This window comes from Lepisosteus platostomus, chromosome 28 (genome assembly GCF_059453375.1).
Source record: "Lepisosteus platostomus isolate fLepPlt1 chromosome 28, fLepPlt1.hap1, whole genome shotgun sequence".
Classification (NCBI taxonomy): domain Eukaryota; kingdom Metazoa; phylum Chordata; class Actinopteri; order Semionotiformes; family Lepisosteidae; genus Lepisosteus; species Lepisosteus platostomus.
Genome location: NC_142638.1, coordinates 6,805,277 through 6,829,201, shown reverse-complemented (window position 1 = coordinate 6,829,201; position 23,925 = coordinate 6,805,277). Strand labels below are relative to the sequence as shown.

At 45.9% G+C, this 23,925-nt stretch overlaps 1 protein-coding gene across 4 annotated transcripts in view; it reads right to left on the bottom strand.

The window, feature by feature from the left end:
* The window catches only part of myo1d (myosin 1D), a 75,825-nt gene that overhangs the window by 49,042 nt on the left and 2,858 nt on the right, over nt 1-23,925 (bottom strand). Inside the window, exons 1-4 of one of the 4 annotated variants that reach the window (XM_088622875.1) lie at nt 22,561-23,777; nt 3,804-4,012; nt 2,172-2,265; nt 272-437 (exon numbers count right to left, since the gene is read on the bottom strand). In XM_088622875.1, the coding sequence (XP_088479001.1) occupies nt 272-437; nt 2,172-2,265; nt 3,804-4,012; nt 22,561-22,655 (564 nt within the window). In that variant the 5' untranslated portion in view covers nt 22,656-23,777. Of the gene's footprint in view, nt 1-271; nt 438-2,171; nt 2,266-3,803; nt 4,013-8,269; nt 8,476-22,560; nt 23,778-23,925 lie in introns of those variants that run through there. The other 3 variants (XM_088622874.1, XM_088622873.1, XM_088622876.1) reach the window with 3 other exon arrangements.

Sequence of the window (23,925 nt, the reverse complement as noted above, 5' to 3'; positions counted from 1 at the left end):
TTCAAAACTGGATAACTGTGGGTGACTGGAAATGTGCAGTCACTTAAACAAGATAATTACTGTGTCAACTCAAAACTCATCATGCTGCATAATAATAACAATAATAGCTGAAAAAACAAGAGTTTTAAGAATCTTGCCTTCTTCCAGTAACCCAGGATTATCCATTAGAAACCGAGTCATTAATACTCCTGAACTTCTTGAAGAGAAGCCCGTGCCGCTGATTGCACTGCTGAAAAGGGGGTACTGCTCTTGCATGCAGCTGGCTCTCTACCTTTTCCAGCAGGTAGTTGTTGATGTGGCCCCCGATGGGGTCGCCCTTGAAGTCGAAGTTGATGTCCATGTACTTCCCGAAGCGGCTGGAGTTGTCGTTGCGGTTAGTCTTGGCGTTCCCAAACGCTTCCAGGACACAGTTGGATTTCAGCAACATGTTCTTCACCCTGTCAGTATTACAGCACCTTTACACGCAGTACTTCTCAATCTAAGACTCCCGCAACTGCAAGACATTACTCATTCAACTAGTCCGAATGGGCTTAATGGGAGAAGTGAAAAGTGATCTAATGGGCAACACTCAGATATTCTGGGTATGTTGCTTAATTCCAAACTATGATATCGCATAAATGTGAGTGTTTCCATAAAAAGCAATTTTGCATTGTTTGACTTGAAGCAATAACTAGTCAGACACTGATGTGAAAAACTCCTTTCTTCTCTCTCACCAGGTGGGTTAGTTTTCAAACCTTGGGGTTTTGATTAATGAATTTAATGTCGCAGCTTTTCTCCGGTATGAAGCATTAATTGCTTCAGTTGACTTCAGTGCTTGCCCTGCCTTGAGGCACGTGAATCTCCACAGTCCAGATTCAGAAGCTCGGCAAGGGGAGGCTCAAAACACAAGGACCGATTCCCTTCTCCACCATCTGCAAAATTCTCCGCTCACATGAGACGGTCACTTTAACTTGCAGATCTGACCCATTCAAAAACAAAATGTTCAGCACATCCTAGTGCCCAGGGTGTCTGCTATATAATAGGTGCATCTATATACTGTAGATCGCTGGTAATTTAACAATAGGAAAAAAAGGTGGATTTTGTGATATCACAAACCACCTGCCCATAACAGTATGCCATCACCTCCGCACGTGGGAGTGTGCAGGGTGCAGAGAACTGTAAGGCAACAAGTACTGCATGCTAAAGTAAGACAACAGGAGATTCCTGCTTTTTTAGGGAAGCGTTCGACTCTGAGCCCTCATGATCACTTGTCAATGAGCTGTTTTGTGGTTCTAATATTTTTCCATGTTAATTTTCAGCTCTTTGCACATTTTCTGTGGCAGTATACGTGTAGGTGCTGTTGAGGGAAGATTGCCACAAATCAGGACTTTTTAAATCAAAGTTCGAGAGTATGTGCAGATCTCTCTGTAGGCTGAGACATGGACTACAGTAAGACAACCTTAATCATTTCTAGAATTTATAAGGCCAAGCCTGGAATGCAGGAGAGCACAAGATGGTACCGTAGGAGATGTGCCCTTAGTTGTTTTAATGAAAAAATGAAAAATGACTGTTGGACAAAACTGTACCCCTTTCAAGAATTTTTGATGTACTAGAAATATTTACCTTTCATGTCTGCTCATAAACTGTACTTGTTGAATTTAAATGTGCAAAATGCTATAGTAACTATATAGTACATGCTTTATTTAGTTTTAAACTGATAGTTACATCCATTTAAATGTTTCTTCTCTTAACTAACCTTGCAACACCTTTATTTCACCCGCCTTGGATAAAGGGTAAAGTCAAACAATACTTGGAAATATTAGCATGGAAATGGAGAGATAATCCCGGTGATGAAGATGAAACATAAAATAAAAAGAGCTCCTTCACAGAATCATTAACTTTGAAACTAGTCATAAATGTACCAGTATCAATACTATTGCACTAAACAAGGAAAATATTCTCATGAACTCTGCTGATAACTGCACACAGTGGGACAGTGGTATAATGAAGCAATCACAGAATAGAAATAGATTTTGAACTATGTACCTTCAGGGTGATAAGGAATTAAGAATTTCCCATTTCTAACTCCCATCATGTAGAAATTCTCATTTACACTGATGCTTTGGAGACCCATTTATACAGCTGGGATTTTTACTGGATCAAGACTCCAGACTGTGTGAAGGCCCTCTCACCTCTCGACCTCTGCCCTCTGACTGGGGTTGGTGATGGCCGCGATGTACTGCATGATGTATTTACTGGCCTCTGTCTTCCCCGCGCCACTCTCCCCTGCACAACAGAGAAACACACACGTAATCACAGCCCACTAGCCAGTGGAACATGGTTTACTGCACCTGTCAGTGTTTGGCAACAAGCTATCTTTATGCACCACAAGGACGAACAAATAAAGTGTGCAACCAGTATCAAAATATTATCATGATTGATAAAATGCAAGGCAAGGTATACTGGAATGTGGGACAGTCCATGTACATAGGATACTTCTGTAAGAGTCACTTAATTCTTAGAGTTCAGACATTAATGTATCATGCAATTTCAACAGGCTAATTTTATACACCCTACTTAGAAACATGTTTTATGGATGGAAGTCAGTCTGTAGCATTCAAAAAGGAAATGTATGAGGAAAAGATTAAAAAATGCCATTAATGTCTAGAACTGTGCAACCTCCACCTATCCCTTAAGAGCAGGAAACATATGAGTGGGAAAAGTCACATAAATCTGTATCTCATCCTAGAAACACAGGGCCCAGGTTGGGACAATAGCAGGACAAGGGGACAATTTAGAGAGAGTAATATATCTAGCCAGTGGGGATCAGACAAAAACATGTAAATTACACATAGAAAGCATCACAGCTCAGAATGAATGCCAAGTGAATAAAAAATGATGTCAACTTGTTTTTTAGGGAACCAAAAAATTGTAAAATACATGCTGCCATATGGAGTTCTCAGTATTTGCCATCAGGTATGCTGATGCCCATTCAACCACTAAGGCTGTATAAAACTGGCAAAAGAACAGAACATTAAGTCACAGATGACTCACATTTGTACTCAATGTCTTAGAATTATCTGGGACGCATCTCACAAACCACGACAATGTGCCTGAAGTTCATTATTACACGTATGTCAGCACTAGAGGGAGCTATGCCAACAGCTCGGGAGAAGGCGATGCACTCCGTTTGACCTCAGGTTGTAAGACACTGCCAAAGCCTGTGAGGTTTGAAAGCTCTGGCCGTGGGGCATCGTGGGTTATCAGATGTGCTTCGCCAATGCCTTGTCAGCAGTTTTCAAACTGAGGAAAAACTGAAAATATGTAGTGAGGCTGGCAAGAAGTGGGCCGACATTTACACAAAATCCCAATCAATCAAGTCTCATATTTAAAAAAAAGATTTTCATAACACCAGGTAGACTACTTTTTACTCTGAATTCATAAAGGGTCTTAAAACTGCTGCTGACGTTCGTTTCGTGAGTGTCCGTGGCTGGAGAAGACTCCTGGCCGTGATCTGAGTTTGATGGGCTGCCCTTGAGGGGTGTGAAGCAGGTTCTCAGAACACCCCCCCCCACCCCATAAATTTAAACAACCAACAGTTGCTGCACTGGCAGAGAAGGGCATCTGGGCAAGGAACTGTGGGAACTCTATCTGAAGTACTGTATACCCATAAAGAGCGACATGATTCCTTGAGTCGGGGTTCATCTTTCGCCAGACCGTCTTTATAAATTCTGATTGACATACAGCCTGGTGGCTAGCATACGTGTCAACGCTGCAGAGCCAAGGCCAGGGTGCTCCTGGGTAACTCTCCTGTCCTCCCCCACCTGAGATGACGATGCAGGTGTCCTTGTTCCTCCTCTTCATGGCTTTGTAGGCGGCGTCAGCGATGGCGAAGAGGTGCGGGGGCCGTTCGTACAGCTCTCGGCCCTTGTACTGCTCGATGGTGTCGCGCCCGTAGATGTTCATGGGGCGGTACGGGTTCACCGACACCACCACCTCCCCGATGTAGGTGTAGATCCGCCCTTTCTCGAACCTGCGGCCAGGAGGGAGACGAGAGCTGTTGTGGTGAGGTCAGACGTCCACCTACACCTGCTCCTTCTCGCAGCAGTTTTCTCTGTAGAGACTTCAGCCTCACATTGCTCACATGAAATAACACACACAGGCCTGCAGATCTGAAATGCTGGGCTTTGCAAAGCAAACACAACAAGCAGGGCGAAATGTGTTGACAGTTGTCTTAACTTCCACAGAGGTTTATGGATCTGAAAGCTCATTGCAATGCACACATTTGACCAAAGCTTAAAAATAAAAGCCTCAGGGATATAATCAATTATCGGAATATAATTTCTTCCAGCATAGAACATTTAAAATATTTTTTTTTCCTGTTTTGGGTTTGCCATTACTTGCACGGGTCTTTTCTCATCCTGTGCAGGTGAGGTTTTACCATGTTCCAGGTCATGTTACCATGTTCTTTGCATGAGGGCAAAGCCAGACAAGTGTTCCCATTCTGAACCCCCCTGCCACGGGCTGTCCCATGCCCATCTGTGGCTGCTGTAGGTACCGGGAGCCCAGCAGACCACCACCAGGCCCCTGGGGTTCACCAGCGCGGCCATGAAGGACAAACTGGGGAACGACCAAGCCTGCGCAGAGCCTGACCTCCTGGCGCACACACACACACTGCTGACAGATACCGCTCTCTCTCCAGCCCACCCCTAGAGGAACAGAGGGTGGACATCTCTTTCCGAGAGCTACAGGAGCTCTCCCTCTCTCGCCTAAAAATAAAAAAGGCAATAAATGAATAAAAGCAACTTCAGTGCTCCTGCTTGCTTCCTTCCTCGCCTCTGGGCGGACCTGGCTGCTCGGAGAATAAAGCGCCCATTCTTTGCTCCTTCCCCAGCAGGCCAACAACAGCAGGGCCTGTTTTCGTAAGGCGCAGGCCAGAGGAAGAGTGTCCTCGTTGTTCGGCCAGGCTGGGGGCTCCGTGGGCACGCTTACCGCTAGCTTCTCAGCTTACGGACAGATCACTCGCTGTTCAGAAAGGCCTGGAAACCGTTCAGTCCAGAGGGGAGAAAAAAAAAGTGCATTTCTTCATCAATCACTTCATCAGCTTCAGTAAGTAAGCAAGATGTTTAATGTTGCAAGTCTCTATTGAAGGTTTTCCTCAACAGAAAAGCTTGAGAACCACATGTTCAAGGATCTGCCTAAATGTTAGAAATGATACAGCATATACTGTATGGGGGGGCAGCACAGTGCAGTGGGTAAACCTCTGGACTCATAACTGGTAGGTTGTGGGTTCGAGTCTCTGCTGTTCTACCTTGAGTAAAGTTCCTCACCCCAGTGGCTCCAGCTGTATAAGTAGGGACCTACACTGCTGGCAGGACACCTCTGAGATGGACTGGTGTCCCATCCAGAGGGGTGGTCAGGTGCTCTCTAATTGTTTCACACCTAGCAATCAAGTGTTTAGCCTACTGAGCTATCGTGTGCTGCTTGAATGACATATACACATACTGTATCAACTGAAGATTATAAACTGTGAAGAACAATTGAATGCCTCACCACTTGGAGAATATCTGCCATGTTAATGGCTGAGTTAGCCAGTGTTTAGACTTGACTCCTACAATGAGCTGCATCCTCTGCAGATCTCTGCACACAGAAGGCTACTGTTTATCCTAACCCACAGCTCATTCCTATTGTAAACCCATAAAACACCGGTTCTTTCACTGCACAGGTCTGCCTAAGAAAATAGGAAACATTGTAGTCAGGGGGAAAAAAGTTTTCAAAACACTTTGACTCATTTAAAGGTTAAAGGTGAGGCTCGGAAAACGTGAGAATCACACCTCTGTGAGCATAGTACGGTTGAATTCACAAACGCTCCTCGGAAAATCATGTTTTTTTTTCTCCATCTCATATGTACTAATATTGCTTAGGAAAAAAATACAACACTCAGGAAAACAGCCAACTGGTGCCATTCATACAATGGTTACGTGATGGGATTCCTCAGGGATGCCCATTTGAAGTCATCAGCACTTTTCTGAAGGGCATAAACAAGCAGTGTCCTACACCAGTTGCAGACTCCAGCTGGCAGGTGGTGTCAGTGCCTTCTAAGCATTTCATCACCTGTGGCTGTGGGGAAAACAGGGGCTGTGTTGCAACACGTCCAACACACGCAGGAAGGGCACTAATTGCCAGCTGGGGAAATCATCTGCTTTAACAGAGCCACTCCGGCAATCAGAAACTAATTAGCCCGACAGGCAGCTTGCAGCAGACTGGGCCCTGCTGTAACAACACCGCCGTTCTGCACCAACGCTGCACAGACAGACAAAGGAACCATACGACCTGATTAATACATCATTCCAGCCGCTGTCAGAAGAGCTAAAGACATCTCAGTGCACTCAGGAGGCACAGGATAATAAATTCAAGACTCCTTCCATTACACACGCTCCCCGGACTCTACCAGAAAGGAGTGACCAGGTTTAAACGGTCAGCTGTCACCTCAAAGTGCAACAGAAACCAAGTGAACATTGTGACTAACCTGTGCCACTTGCTTATATTGACCTACTGGCTTTGTATCTCATCATCTAACAGATGTGCTGTATGAGCCGGTAATAAATAAGAAACAGCTTTCACTGACTGGAGGTGAGGCTTGAACTTGGGACTTCATAAAACATGGCCTGTGATAACACCACGATAAGAAGATTGAAAACTAGATAATCGACAGTATTCTGAGATATACCGTCTGCATCTTCCAGGGACTCAAGCATTACGAACATGCAATGATCTAAAATTGCCCAGTAATGTTGGCAACATCAATACGAGAGAGAGAGCGCTATCAGGGAAAACACAGATTACAGAATCTACAGAGGTGATAGGATTGATGCAATGAAATGGAATTGGAGAAATCAGAATCCACATCAAGGGACAATGTTAAGGCAGCCCTAAAGCAATGATCCCATGTCACATTTAAAAAAAATAAACAACTAAATGAAATCTGCATGAAACAGACTGGCCTGCTTTCTCATTATCTGAAAGCAGTCACTTCAAGGACATCGCCATTTTCTGTTTTGCTAACTGACCTGTTTAGCGCAGGGAGATTTAGCTTTTTCTAAGGTGTCAAAAACATGAGGATGCAGTGACACGGTGTGGGCAGACCAAGCAACCGTCTTAAGCTCCCAGGCTCGGTAGAAAACGTCAAAGCGAAACGCATAAACTGCAAACTGCACACACACTGCAGCAAGATCCAGCAAACAGTCAGCACTGACTCCAAAGATGTGTGAACCCCCCCCCCCAAATAAACAAACCAATACAAGAAGCACTTAAGTTCTTTTACTTTTGTTAGAATGTTTTTAGACATTTATTGATTCGCAATGACAGGGGGACAAGGACTTCAATGTACCTTTTTCCCCCCCGTCCTGTTGGAAATGTAAAAACTATTTCAAAACCAACAAATTAAAAAGGTCATGAGACCTTTAGTTTCAAATTTCAGTCTGAATCATCCCACACAGATCCCCACTAAGACGACCGCAAACGCTAACATACAAAGTGGAGCTGCCTCTTCGTTTCATAACTGCTTTACTCGAACAGCTATGAGTACCAGGCCTTATCCTGCGGGGCCACGTGTATGAGATTCTGATTGGTAGATGACAGTCACCTAAGAAGCAAAGTGTAAAATACAGCCCACAGTACACTCTTTCTGGAGCTCACCTGGGTCATTCTCCCTGCAAGCACACAGTGGGCAAAGGGCCCAGTCCACAGCTCAGGAATTTGCTGCGCCCACAGGAAAACCTGGGCTGTAAAGAATGTCTCTCTGTCTACAGTACATATAACTGGAGGCAGCATGGGGACACAGTGATTAGCATCGCTGCCTTACAGCACTGGGGCCCCTGGGGTACTATCCGCGTGGAAGCTGTACGATTTTCCCACATTCCTGTGGGTTTCCCCTGGGTTCTCCCAGGGGACTGAAGGACAGAGCCCAACCCGCTCGGAAGGTTCTGTAAACGCACTGGGAGGAGGTCCAGCAATCTTGATCTTAGCAAAAGGGCTGCAAAGCGTTCAGTCCACAGCCATACTAGCAGGCTTAATGACTTCTGAGAAAACGTGAGGGCGTGCCCTGCGATGGACTGGCGCCCCCTCCAGGCTATACCCCCGCCTTGCATCTACCGTTTCCTGTTATAGGATCCGGCCCCCCCCATGACGGATAAATCCGCTGGCAAATGGCTGGATACAGAACTGAAAGGTTCGTAAACTCAGTTACTCGTTCAGCCCGATGTCAAACGCTCATGTCTGATGTGCTCACACGATCACAATGGCTGTTCTGTGGCCTGGCGGGACCGGCGCTCCCTGGTACAGCCCATCAATCGCTGTCTGTGCGGGCAGGACGGCGGGACGGGAGCCCAGACCGGGGGCCACGCGCCTGTGAGCACTGAGGCTGGGGCCCGAGGGACTGTGCCCCTGCGGTATTTCCCCCACGAGTGCTTTCAGGGAAAACAAAGACAAAATCAACCTGCCATGCAGAACTGAAAAAAACATATTTCAATCTCCCCGGCTTAGTCCTGTTACTTCTCATCGTAAAAGATCTACTGCAAGGGGACAGATCACAGCTATAAACCGTGCATGTTTTCTGCTTAGGGCAGACAGAAGCTCTGGTTTTTGTCTCTTTGCTGGCCTTACGCAATTCAACAGTAAGAGGACATTTCCATCATAAGAATATAACAGTATACAAAGACAAGAGGAGACCGCTTGGCTTGTCTGACCTATTATGTACTTATCTGGATGAAATACTTGAATCAATAAGCTGCTGTTTCGCAAAGAAAGCCGGGGTATCAGCTTCCACAACGTGGCTGGGTAGCTCGTTCCATACTCCCACAACCATTTGTGTAAAGAGGTGGTCGGGGCTTTAAATACACTTCCACCTCTTTCTGCTCCCGCCCTCGAGTTTTTGTTCTGCGGTTTACCCTGAAGAAGTAGTCCAGGGCGTTTTCAATGGGGGCGATGCAGTCTTCTCTCTCCAAGGCTAACAAGGTGCAGGGCATGCAGCCTGTCAGCGTAAGAAAGATGTGAAGATGTACTGAGCTGTCAGAGGCACCTACAGCCCAGAGGAAACTCCTTAGACCACTTGGGTATCAGGTCCTCTCACATACAGTAAATCAGATCAAGGACAGCATACATTTTTCAAACCTGGAATAAATAAAATATACACTGCGTGGATAGTGGGCTTATATAAATATAACCTCGTGTCGGACTTTCCTTCTCGGTTTTACCTGCTCCCCCTCTGACTCTGCAGGCTAACCCTTCTTCTCCATCCTGTTCATTCTTAAGCTTCTCTTTCTGTGTGGCTGCTCGGTCTTTATAAAAACGTTTTTAATTGGGGGGAAAAAAAAATTCAGGTCTTCCTTCTAAAGAGAAAGTACAGTGACCAGCACCTTCGGGCCCGGATCATGTTTTTCTGCCATATTCATCAAGGCAGGTCAGGCAGACAGAAGAAGCTGACTCAGCTTTTCAGACTGCAAGCCCAGATTAAGGCCTTTTCAGGTCATTTCTCAGAGCTGAGGCTTTTTTTAACTAACCGATAAGCTGCGGGAGAGGACTTTAAATTGGCCATAAACTGCATTTTCATCTTGATAAACCTCACAGATATAGCCTTATTAAGGCAGGGGGCTGCGTTTGGAAAAGCCAATTAGCATGCATCAGTAACTCCCAAGTTTTAGATGAAGGTCAAAGAGAAACCGGGCTCTGCAGTACTGCATCCCAAATCCCCTTAAAAAAAAAAGGTTAAGATGAAAGCTGGTTTTGTTTACAATCAGCAGTGGCTTGTGCAGGTCTCACCCAGGACGGAGATGTGTGTGTGTGTGTGGGGGGGGGGGTTGTTGAAAGAATGCCATCCCAAGGTGTCCCTCCCCTTATTTCCCAGCAGTCTGTGAGCCAAGTCCAGCTGGAAGGAGATGAAGGGTGTTGCCCACTCCCTGCGTGTATTTCCTGTTCTGCTAGACTCACTTCCTCCCACAGCTGGTCTCACTTAGCGTCTGCAGGGAGCAGCAGGCTGGCCCGCCTCACCCCGAGCCCTAGGAGCCGTCTCGCTCTCCCTCTCTTTCTCAGGGAGGAATGCTTTCCTTCTCTCGCTCTCGGGGGATTTAAGGGAAGAAAAAACAAGGCACCGGCTGAACTCCACCCCCCCCAGCTGTCTTCTACAAACAGAGTTCAGGCTGTCTGACTCCCAGAACCGGGATTTTCTTCCAGGACAAAACATTTTGATCAACATAGGCATAGAATGGTTCTGTTCCCCCTCGTTTGACCTCATCGATGATGCCTTTTCTGTTCTGGACGTTGGAGATCCCCACCCCAGACCCCCTTCCCCCCTGATTGTCCCATGTAACATTACCAGGGACAGTCAAGCCTAACTCTAAAGGTTCCAGAACAGGTTTTGCCACAGTGTGGGAGGATCTCTCAGGGCTATGAAATCCTGTGAAGAAATCCCCTTACTTGGGTGGAGCAGGAACAAATAGCTTCGTGACCTTGCAAATCCTGTAAAATGGCATTCTTGACAGAAACAAGAATACATGAAAGTTAAAGAGATACTACACTTCATTTTAGCCAAAAGGCTGATATGTACACCGGTAGAGGAAGAGTGTGTTTTAGATAATTATTGCATCACTGAAACAAGAGGTATTGCCCTGAAATGGACAGCCCTCCCTTCCAGGGTGGTGTTCCACCTTCAGCCCTTACAGGATATCCTGTACATTTACTGCCATCGTCCACACCAGGAACAAGCAGCATTTCCCTGATGGATAAATGAAATGAAGGTCAACCCTTCATACTTTCTGCCTAGGAAAGAGCTCAATGAGGTTACCTTCACCTATAATTTGCACTCACCCATTAAAACCAGAAACCACAGGAATACAGCGGCTTCGTTAGGTCAGAGCTGCAGAGAAGCACTGTGGCTTTCCTAATGCACTCTCTGTCCCTTCACATTTTTTCATAAAGGCAGGATCAGAAAACAAAACTGTGCATTTGCACACCATTGAGGAAATACAAGTATTTCTGTAAGCTCTGGCACGGAATACGCTGGCCGAGCTGCGCTGCGCTGCACTGCTTTTACTACCTACCTCAGCCCCAGCTACTAGTTTTCAACTCGCATCTGTAAATCGCATTAAGGACAAATTCTTCAACAGCTGCTCAGCGCTAATCATCAGCACCCAACTCACGACACAGTGCCATCTGAAGGCTCACTAGTACCAGCCCACAGAGCAATGCCACCGGTAGCAGTGTGTGGGACAGTGCCACACCCAACAAAAATCCACCGGTACCTGTTTCCACTACAGTGCTACACCCACCCAAAGGTCCACCAGTAGCAGTGTGTGGGACAGTGCCACACCCAAAGAAAGGTCCACCGGTAGCAGTGTGTGGGACAGTGCCACACCCAAAGAAAGGTCCAGCACAGTGCCACGCCCACCCAAAAGGCCACACCCAACAAAAGGTCCACCGGTACCCGTGTCCACTACAGTGCCACACCCAAAGACAGGTCCACCGGTACCTGTGTCCACTACAGTGCCACACCCAAAGACAGGTCCACTGGCACCTGTGTCCACTACAGTGCCACACCCACCCAAAGGTCCAGCAGTATCAGTGTGTGGGACAGTGCCACACCCACCCAAAGGTCCAGCACAGTGCCACGCCCACCCAAAAGGCTCACTGATACCAAGAAGTCCAGAGCAGAACAAAGCCACATCCTTTTGAAAGCTCGCTGGTTCTGCGCTCTGTGCTACATGCTTGCCAAAGGCATGTCAACAGAAGCTTAAAAACCCAGGCCAGACCACATTCTTCCCCTGCACTGATTGTTTGCCAGCCTCTGAATTAACACCCAAGACTCTTCTTTGAAAAAGCGCCACAGGGATCTTTAACATAATGCAAAACAGCATTTCCAGCTTCCTTCACTGTCGAGTGAAGGTGCAGGACACATGCTGCACACATTTTAGCAGTCTACACTCGCAGTCTACCAACCCGGAGGATTCAAGCTCTAAAATCTCTTGTTTCCACATCTTTGAAAATCACTTGATGAAAGTTATGAATTCCGCACCAGTGAATATCAATAAATCATTGGAAGGTTCCAAACTAATATCAGGGAGACGGCAACCAGGTGGAGCTCAATAGCTCTGGGCCGGACAAATTGTACCTGATAAAGGACACATCTGACTGAAAAAACAAAAATACAAGAAATGATTTTAAATGCTCCTTTCTCATCTGAGGGTCTTGGGCTGAGGCTTGGTATCAGCAAGTATTACAAGGAAGAAACTATTTAGGATAACACCACAAAAGACAATACAGGACAAATATAGTTCATTCTTTTTTTTTTCTAGTTGGTCAGCTAAATATTACCAAGGTTTTATGCATTGTCTTCTTTTTATTTTTTACCAGATAGGAGTTCCTGGTTAAGTGGCAAACAAAGAAAAGATAAATGCTAATTTTGTCTGAATGACAAAAGCAGCTGAATGCATTCCCCAGCATGCTATTTGCAGAAACCTCTGCTTTTCTTTTCTGGTTGGTAGTAAAGTTTCCAGCGTTCCCATGTGCTGGTCTCTGCTCCAAGCCACGGGAGAGCTGCGGCTCTCAAACAGTGAGGTCAGCCCAGCCTGCTCCGAATCCCTGCTCACAGTATGGGAAGCCTGGACAGTCCGAGTAAAAATAGAACTTCACCATAGGGCTACATCACATAGGTGGGGAAAAAAAGGAAGGAGACGAGACAGAATTCCGGGATTTCGTACAATCTAGAGTACAAATGGGTTCTTCATGACCTAAAGCGAAAGAGATCTGAAAGGTCACAAGCTGACTGGGCTGTAAAAGTCTCACGAAGACTTTCAGATGTAACAAAGAACTGAGAATTAGCACTCCCACCCCTACACACACACTCGAGCGTTTTGTTGCCTTTAGGAAATTCCTGCCGCCCTCAGCGCCCGGTTGATGGCTGCATTATGAGAGCAGCCTAGAGGTGAAAGCAATTCAGAGAAACGGGAAAGAAATACAGCAAAAACATCCCAACAGCCGTCACAGCAACAGCAGAAAAATACAGCAGGGGTCTGTGTCACAGCGGACTGGAAGGGGGGGGAAAACGAGCAAGACGAACACGCATACACCGGCCAGCACTGCCCCGCCAAAACACGCCAGTCCGCAAATTAGACGTCTGGAAGGCTGTGTGCTTATTTTAGAAACTTTCTGTTTTAATCGCGCTCTGTTTATGTAAGCCCAGTAATGTGTTTCAGATTACAGGAGGTTTGCATGGAAATTTTTGTGGCGAGACTGGCCTTCTCTGGTTGCTGGAGAAAAACCTTCTTCTACGACGGTCCCTTCGGGGGATAAGACATTTTTAAGGCGCTGCGAAACCGGGCCTGTTGTAAAGGCCTTCGGCTGGAGACCCCATTCTGCAGGCCTGCAAGAGAGGGGGAATAAGGTGGCAGGTGCTAAGCTGACTTGGGAGGTACAGAAAGTTACCAAAAGCTTTGGATTCTGGTAATTCACGAACACAAAAACAGACCTGAGGCGAGGTGTTCAACTTTTTGAAAATGTTTGCCCTCTCCATATGAAGCACCACCTTTCTTGTCTAGGTGGCTCAATACCAACTTCTCCTTTCAACCGTTTCAAAGGACGAAAGTGTTCTAATGCATAATAAATCCTCTCTTTTGTCCTGTGCTTTTCATCCTAGAGGATCCCAAAGCGTTTTGCTCACAGGATGGGACTCGGTTCATTCACCACTCGAGTGCAGCCCCCACCTGGGAAGACACACAGGAGCCACCCTGCACCAGCAGATCAGGAGCAGGACTGAGAAATTGCTTCACCGATTGACTTCAGGGGGAAGTTTTGGGAGGACATACTGGAATCCAAATTGGAGTTTAACTAGGGGTCCTGCTTTTAATAACAGCGCCATGCCATCTGTTATAACCAATTAGCCCAGACCTCAGCTTAGTGCCTCATCCCAAGGAGAGGCACTCTGACAGAACAACATTCTGTAATTGTGGTCCCGAGGGAAGAGCACCACCTACTTCTTAACATGAAGGCCTCTCTCCTGCCCCATCTTCCAGCTCCTCTTTCTTTCCAAGTCATGTTAGGGAAGAGGGGAAGGAGGAGGGGTTGGCTCAAAGTGTTTATTGTTCATCTCATTCCTTTTCCGTCTCTCTCGCTCTCTCGAGAACACTCCCTTGCTCGTTTTTTTCTTTCCCTGTTCACTCCATCTGGGTGGAAGCCCAGGAAGGGCTGGTGGCAAGATGGTAGAAGAACGCATCTCAACAAAAGATGGGTGAAAGCCTCTGAACACAAAGGCTGGGTCACGCCTAGTGCAGCTTCCTAAGAAAGCAGACAGATGTTAACTATTAATTTTTTCTTTCAGCTTGCTCAACACCACCCCTCTCCCAGCCTACCGTATTAAATGGAAGGGGGTTTTATTTTGAGAAATAGGGACAAAAACAGAAGAGAGAGACAAACCCACAGGGACCCCTGACTTAGTCTGCAAGCGATCACACTCCATTAATACTGGTGAGAAAATGTGAATCGAGTGGAACAGGAGCTTGGAACAGCAGAATTCTGGCCCATGTGACTGTCTGCTCTCTAATGGAGAGAAAGAGAGAGAGAGAGACACTTGTGAGCCGTTTATCAGAGTTATACAAACAGGAAAAGGAAGTGCAGCCCTTTGCCCCCTTCCTGTCTCCCTGCTCCTACCATTAGGCACACTCCCACTTGAACAGGAGCAGATCTTTGAACCCGATTCCGTGTGTGGCGTGGGTGAGCAGCGCATCTGTACACAGGAAGAAAGACAGACAGATGTGCATTACTGCATCCATGGTTTAAGGATACTGCAGAAGCAAGCCCAGTGGTATCAGATTTGAAATGTGAACATGTTTAGTCCCCTCACATTAGGTACGGCCTACAAAAATAAATTATTTGACGAGCAGCTCTTTGAAGCTACAGGAAAGGCAGTGGAAACAGCAGTTCTCTTCTCAGCCAGACAGCAGGAGGAAAACTGGCAATCCACACCCTTCTGTCCTAACCATCATGCCCAGTAATATAAAAACAAGGTATTTATCCAGCACTTCCAATCATTCCCAATTTCCAAGAGAAATAAAGCTGCAAGTGAGGTTAAGTTACCCTTCGGGCTTGTGCATGCTGATCCAACGCCTCTGTCCTAAGAATTAAGGTTTAGCAGGCTATCAAATTTTCAAGTGATTACTTTTTGAGTACTTACAAGGTTTCCTCAGACTTATAACACAGTGATTAAGATGAACTTTAACATAATGATTCACAATGGCGCAGTCATTAAACCACAAATGTTTCAGACTAGACTGTTTCCATGCAATGCCCTAAGGAAGGACTGTATTCTACACTGGAATGTGGAAGCTGCCAGCCAGGTAACCACAACAAATTCTTACTCTTTACAGGTTTAAAAACTGTGGAATTATAAGCCTTAGAAACACGAGACGGCCATGCAGACAAACTGCACATGGGTATTATTCATATTTAAAAGAGGCCTTATGCAGGCCACTCCTGAATTTTATTATCCGTGAAATGGTGCCAAAACTTAGTTATGTTGTGCAATTACTGCCTCGAGTCACTTTTTCACACTGAATTATGCTACACAAATTACAACTAATCTTAACAGATGTACACTTGTACAATCTTCCGTGACAGGTGTGGAGTTATTACACCACATGCATAAGAACAAGAACCCTAAGGTGTGCACTTCCAGCAACATGGCTGGGTAGCTTGTTTCAAACTCCCACAAGCCTTTGGGGAAAAAAGAAGCGCCCCCTGTACCCAGTTTAGTTTCAGTGTGGGGTCGAATTAACTGAATGGAGTTGACTTTGTCAACACCTTCGAGCATTCTGAATAGTTCAGCCAGAGGAATTCAAAGTGTTCTCTGTTCAAGATTTAAAAAGATCTGGTTCTTTAACTCTGTCAGTGTGTAGGACAGTGCTTTAAGCCAGAGAACGTACTATATACTCTACTCCAGACTGAATCTGTGGCCTCAAGAGGTTTTTGACAATATAATCACCTTGATTTACAGTAAATTCTACACTTTTAGCTATGGATCCTGGATCGGTTTGCTTTCTTTGTTTTCTCACTGTTGTACGATGTGCTAGACAACAGAAAAAACATGAAGAGATTGCCGATTTTGGTTCCATAACTCTCAGAATATGATTTTCCTCTTTTAGCAAAGAGGGAAATAGATAGCTGGGGGGAAAATAGGGTCTTTAAAAATATCAGCGTTCCAACAAATATTTGCATATTTAAGAACGCAAATACCCATCGGACGTGTGGAGAATCAAAAACATCAGGAAATGGGACAGGAGTCTGCTCACTCTGGACCTTGTTTCCAAATTGAACTGCTTTCCCCAAAGTGCTTTTGTATAAATATGGCACGTTTGGTATAAATGTGCGTTATGGCCATCCATCTCCAAAACACTTAATCCAAGGCAGGGGCAGAGGGGGGCCGGAGCCCATCCTGACAAGCAACAAAACAAGATGAATTATTTTTGGATTTAATAAACTGCTAAATGCCTTAATTGAGGAAAACGATATTGAATTGTCTGCGCCAGACTGGCAAGGTTGGGTACACCCTGGACCGGAGGCCAGTCTGGCGCAGACAATTCAATATCGTTTTCCTCAATTAAGGCATTTAGTACTTTCATTTTAAAAAAATCTAAATATGAATAATTTCAAAATATTTTGTTCTTAATTGTAAGGTACAAAACTTGCGTGCTCCCAAGTGTTTATGGTTTCAGTTTTATCACAATAGACACAGTATATAGTTGCAAACCCTGAAGTACTGACACTCTCCACCTCCAACAGCACCGCTTACTACTGTGTTCAAAGAAGTGTGGTTTGTTAAAGTATAGCCTGCATCCAATCATACTGCTTTTACATGCACTGCACACTCATTCCTTCTTACAACTCATTTGCAGTGAATAAACTTAAGGGACTGCTTTACAGATCACTCAAATCAGTAATGTTTAACCAACAATATTTAACCAACTTAACTAATGAATAAATAACTATTGTAGGGGACACCAATTCTTGTGTGTGACTTGATCTGCAGTGCCTTACTCATCAGGGCCTTAGTGTCTGAATCTCTCGCACAAAGGACTATATGCTGCGATATTAAACACAAGCATGGTCTACCAAATGAGAATACAGGAAGTTTTAACACAACCAGGGAACAATCCTTAGAACACTTATAATGCACAGTATAAGCATAGTTTGAAGGATTAATTTTCTAAAGTCCATATCCTTCCTTCATCTTCCTCCAGTTTTTTTTTTCCCCCCCAAAGGATTGCAACAATCAAAGTCCTGTAATACAGCATTAAAAGACAAAAGCAGCCCAGCGATCATGCGGGACTGCTGCCACAGGTTTTAAGACAAAGGCCTGTGGAATGCTTAGTGGCAACAACATCAAGACATTCCATCAGCGCTGACAATTTTAAAGAGATAAAATCTCTGGATCTTGTAAATGAAGGATTTTTGAAAACCCTAGGAGGCCACCTGCCCAGAACCGCCCCTTCTCCCAACCACAGCTGTCCTGCTGTGTGAATCGGAGACAATAGAAAGCCCTCTGATGACTTAATGGGAGTCATCGGACCTGCTAAGAAACAGGAAAATGTCAATCTGACTAACAGGCCAGCTCCTTGCCTTGCAAGTATTTCCTTATTATCTCATCCTTCCTGTCTAGATCTTTAGATGTCTGTCAAATAAAAAAAAAACTTCCAAACTACAAAGAAAATACTCAAATGAAATTTGAGTCACTATGCAGGCGTTTCCTCCTAAATTAGTATTTTTTCTCCTGAAAAAAAAGAATTAATCTATTCATACAATAACATTACAGGTACAAACAAAACAATCATCCTCAGTATTAGGGAGGTAGCCGCCACCTTTGCAGGAAAGGTGAAAGTTATCACCATATATTATTGCACTGTATGCTGCCTTTGTCCATGAAGGCGTTTATAATGACGCAGTCACAGTTTAGACAACAGCAGCAGTTAGTCGGCAATAAATATTACCAAGAACCATTAAAGCAACACCCCCCCACATGCCCAACACCCACATCCCTCTCTCATATTTACATCACAACATGTCTGCTCTGACAATATCCCCCTCTCAACTGGCCGGCTTTCACAACGGGAATGAAAAGAGGCACGTAAACTTCCACTCTCATTCTGTTAAAAAGAGACTCTCAGTAAATCCAGCCAGCAAAACAAGCTTTGTATTCTGTCATTTGAAACTTGAGACTCCCCCCCCCCCTCCCTTAAATAAAACCTCAGGGCCACCGCTATTTCTCTTCATGCCTGTGTGTGGATCTGGGCCCAGATGGAAGGGCTGAAGTTTCAGGAAATTTAAAGTCACGCCCTCTGCAAACGGCGACCTCAACGCGCCATCTCTGGCTAGGGGAGCCAGCAAAGCTGACCGCAGGGAGCCCTGACAGCATGGGGGGAGCTGAGGACTCACGCCGGCTGCAGGGTGCACCATGCAAGATGGGCTCCACAGTCAAAACAAATAATTCCTCATACTCGGAGAGCGCTTTTCTGGACACTCCACTCAAAGCACTTTACAGGTAATGGGGTCTCCCCTCCACCACCACCAGTGTGCAGCCCCACCTGGATGATGCGACGCCAGCCATAGTGCGCCTCACCACACATCAGCTGTCAGTGGAGAGGAGACAAGAGCCAGTTCATAGAAGGAGATTTTTAGGAGGCCATTATTTGTAAAGGCCAATGGGAAATTGGGCCAGGACTCCAAGATAACACCCCACTCTTTTTGAGAAACATCCAGGGATTTTTAATATCCACAGAGAGTCGGGACCTTTTTGGAGGCACCTTTTTGGCAGTATACCCCCCTCCCCCTCCACCACCACCACCACCACCACCACCAGTGTGCAGCCCCACCTGGATGATGCTCCAGTTCGCTACCCACACACCAGCTCTCAGTGCAGAGTGAGAGTGGAGCAGAGTGATGAAGCCAGTTCACAGATGGGGATTATTAGGAGGCCATGATTGGTAAACGCCAGGGGGAAATTTGGCCAGGACACCAGGGTTAACACCCCTCCTCTTTTCGAAAAACAACCTGGGATTTTTAATGACCACAGAGTCCTTTGTTTTATGTCTCATCCAAAGGACAGCACCTTCTTGACAGTATATTGTCCCCGTTACAATACTGGGACATTAGGACCCATACAGGCTATTTGGAGCACAGCCACCCCTTCTGGGCCACCAATCCAAATCCCTTCAAACTCCTTTGAGTCTCTGGGAACTGGTGCACATTCTCCGCACCCGTCATGCAAATGACCTCCTGCAGTTTTCAGCCTGTAAGGACAGAGGCAGAGGACAGGTAGCCGATGCAAGGGGGGCCTTGTCAGGCTTTGGTCAGCTGATGCCGACAACACTGAGCTTCTGTATGCATCCAAAGAGTCAATTGTTTATTTAAACAAAGTCCTATTTACTATATTGTAATAAAAGTCAGGCAGTGCAACACCATAATATAAAAGTGAAAGCACGTCATATACAAGTAAGCCACCAGCCACAGAACATACATACTGTAACACATCAGAGCCCAAGTCCCCATTCATCAATATCAAGTCAATCTGGGGGTATTAGGAACATGCATAGTGCTCACACAATCTCAACAATGTGTCTCATCCCCGCCGTCTGGAGGTGGGATAGATGATGTGCCATGTGCATTCAGGGGAACAGGCAATACAATTTTCACAGATTGGTGCAGGATGAACACATCAGATTTTACTTAGTCCAGTTTTGGCGGTTCTAGGGGGCTCATCCAGAAAAGGAGCTAACTCAAGGCACAGGTGACACCCATGTGACCCAGATGATGGGGTCACAGTGTTGCTGGCAGGAGCACGGGGCATGTCTCTATCATGAAGTAACTGCTGGAGCCTATTCTGGCAAGCAAGGAGAGCAAGGCAGGCCATCACAAGTCAGCTGCACAGACATGCACACACTCACACCAGTCAATTAACCTACCAGCATGTCTTTAAAACCTGGAAGGAATTTGGAGCACCTGGAGGAAACCTACTCAAACATTAGCACCCCAAGAATTAAACCCAGGGCCCCAGGAGTGTGAGGCAGCGAGGTTAACCACTGTGCCGCTCCAATTGGCAGAACTCCTGCTAGGATAACATGGGCATTATTATTAGGTAAAGGGCTCTTTTTGCTTTCAGACGAACAGCAGCTCCTCTGACCTGCTGGAGCTCACAGGCTTTCAGTGACGCGAGAGCTGCGTCAGCACCGACTCTCCTGTAAGGCCCCTGCGAGGCTCCAGAGGCAGCAGGGTCAGAGAAGCTCGCCAGCAGGTCTCACCCCTCCCATGCAGAGCAGGACTTACAGGAGTCCGGAAAATTGGGCGATTCTGAACAAGGCAAATATATACTGGGGGGGGAAATCAGCAGGCAAAAATCCTAATTTTGAAAACTTTAGTCCGGTTTTCATATGAAATGCCATGCCCGTGATCAAAGACAGTTTCGCAGACCTGAATGCAACATTGATTCATTGACAAAAACTGCTTATAATACGTCTGGACGCCTGCAACACGACTGAGCTCAGGGAAGCGTTTTAAAAAAATAACTGCATGTTGAGACTCCAGCCAGCGGCAGGACGTCCTGTATATAGAGTTTGAAACGATATGCCAAACACAGCAGCTGGGTGATGAATGAGGCCCCCTATCCTCCTCATTCTTCTGCCCAATGTGGTTACCATTACGTTAGCTCATACAGGGGCCTCAGCACAGGCAACGACATTCCACACAGCTGCCACACACGGAGGTTAGGAGGGTGCAGGTCTCTGACAATCCACACCCCCCTGCCTCCCACAGCCAGCGAGCAACAGAATCAAGACCTGCTTTCTGGGGATACGGAAACAAGAAGGACCAAGGCACACACAAGGAGAGATGCGACAGCAGGAATAGAACGTTTTGCCTTTTCTGGGAGCAGCTCAAAGCATTTGAAATCCAACTGCAGAACCTGGAGCTCTCAAAGCCTTGCTTCATGGCCGGCACACACACACACACCTGCGATTAAACTACTGTGGCAAAAAAAAAAAAAGACCTCCTTAATTGCTTGAATTGACGTAGAAAGACACTAAAAACAGATTTAGGGTTTTAATCAAATCATGCACATGGTCCCAGCTCCTTGTTTGCTCCTCCCCAGCCCCACTCCAAGCTGGAGATCACAGGAATGACAATTTCATTAAAACAGGGAGCAAATTCCAGGCTGAGAACACAGGATGTGGGTTTAACAGGTGTAGTCAAGGGCAGTGCTTGTTGATGGAGCACTTTACAGCCATTCATCTGCTGCAACCCAGACAAGTGCACACAATTGGGATTTTGCACATTTTTATCCATCCACATCAGACTTCAGTTTGAGATTTAAAAAGTTAAAAAGTTGTTGAAGTGATCTTCAAAATGACCCTCCACACACGACTTGAGAGAAGAGTTACCCCCCACTAGGAAGCCCATGTTGCTGACTTTGTAACATTGAGATTTCTATTAGCTGTTATCTAAATTTGATATGAACTGAGCCTCACAGAAACGTCGGTCTGTGGGAAGATTGGGGGTACAAAGTTTTGAGCAGGGCTCAAAACACAACACCCACCCCTTACTGAAAAACCTAGTCCACGGGTATCCAGCCCTGGTTTTCGGCAGGTTTTCTGTTCACTGAACAATTCCATCCTGATCAATTAAACAGGTGATCTGTTACATTATGAAAACCCGACACCACTGAGGAGCATTATCTAAGTATTCCTCAGTGGACTACCTCCACTCAAAAGGAATATTTTGTGTGCAATCGTAAGAAAGCACCAGTGCGCACCCAGAGAGCACACATCTTTGCTGTGCACAGCACACTAACTAACGCGTGTGACGTACAGCAGGATGCGTCCATCACACATCTACAGCATCGGCCACCTTCCTTAGCCCTGTCCTCCCTCAGCACTCCGGGGCGTCATCACAACAACAATCCGAGCTCGACCAAAGGCGAAGAGTGCTCGGAGAATGGGAAATCGTAGAAAGGGTTTAAAAAAAAAAATCAAACTTGCAGGTGGCTACGTACTGTAGCGGCCGGGTTTGGGTGGGACTGACGGAGGTCACCGCCAAAAGGCCGCGTCACCTCTTCAAAGCCTTGCACCTCTGATCAGAACCGACTCACAAAAACCGCGAAAGGCATTTTAAAAATGAACATGTTTACACCTGGACATGTTAAAAGTCATCGCAAAATGATCTGTATATTATTGAGGCGGTCTTTGAACAACAATACTGCAGTTGACCGTGTTTTCCCATTGAACTCCCCTCATACGACTGGAAAACACACTTCTACTTCTCTTTAATCCTGTATACCCTTATTTTATCTTCTCTGTCAAGCAAAAATAAAAAAAAGGCTACGCGCACTGATCTCTGGACATCCCTCAAAACGGCGGCGGCTGTATCAGGACAAGTCAATCCTCCGTCCTCAAGTCCAACCAACTCCCCACCGCGTTGAACCAGAACCGGGTACCGGTACCGCTACACGTTTCGGCGTGTGACACTCCGAATCGAAAGGAGACTCCAGCTCACCTGTGTTTCAGGTTGGCCATGAACTCCTCCAGAGACACGCTGTCCAGCAGCAAGAAGTCCGCCTTCCCGAACTCCAGACTCTCGTGCTCGGCCATGGTCCGTCCTTCAGGAATCCGCTCGAATATTCCGCTTTAAAGGTTGGGGGGCCCGAATTACGAGAGAAAAGTGTTTAGAAAATGCCTATAGAATTCCTCAGTGCCCGCGAAAAAATGAATATTACTAGCTCTGTCCTGTCCGGTATTCACGAGAATCGTAAACAGAAGTCTGTACTCATCGTGCTGTTCGCGAACTGATTAAAAATCCGCAAAATTTTTTTAAAAAAACCCGGCTCAATTCTGCCAAGGGACGTTTAAGTGAAAGTAAAAACTTTCCTTGAGGACTATCGCTCTATAAATACAGCCGTGAGAGAGAGTTTTTTTTCTTAAAAGCGTGTTTTCGGTAAAGGGTCCAGTCTTCAAGAGTGTATCCCAACAAACCCGAAATGTCAGTATTGTGCGAACCAAGTGCGGTACCATGAATTCTGATGTCTTCGTCTTGGCTTTTCTGTGCTTTCTCCTTTTTTCTCCCACAGGAACAGTTCTCCTACCCGAGCTTTCCCGGCGCGCAGTGCTGTAACCCCGGTCAGTGCCCCACCTCACCTGGGCAGAAGGAGGAGGAGAGAGCCCGCCCGGAGTACCGTAATTGTTCGCAGACGAGCGCTCCGTAAATATAACCAAGGAAGTTTACACCGAGGCTCTTATTCAAAGAGCTTTTTCCCCAGTGTGGAAACCACTGTGATACCGGCTGCCGCGCATTGGAGCATCGAGATAAGCATTTGAAAAAAATAATTAAAAATAAAACCGAGTTTTAAGCCTCCTCCTCCCGTATGAAGTCCTATTCCCCTGTTAAGATTTTCTCTTTCTCCTTCCTTCTTTTGAAGCAGATAACTACTGGCAATTCAACTGGTTAACAGCTGTTGCAGGAGCAACAGGGAATCAGGAATCACTTGTTGGAGGGATATAAAGTCTGAAGTCCTGAACGGAGCTTCAAAACATGGTCCTTTTTACGGCAACAGTGTGGAGTAGTTTATGGTGTTGGTCTGTAACTTGATCATTGAATATTCAAATCCCAGGAGTGACACTGCTGTAGCACCCCTGAGCAAAGTACTTTTGCTCCAGTAAAATACCCAGGTGTCTAAATGGGTGTAAATGTTAGATGCCTCAGAGGAAAGCATCAGCAAAAGCTTTATTGCAATTTGTTCTTTAACTTTACCGCCTACAATGCAGGTTAGTTTAGAATAAAAGAAAACTACCAGCTGTTAGCCGGGACTATGATGTTGAACTGTGCTCGTCCATTTCAGCTGGAGCCCCAAGCAGGCTCACGAGA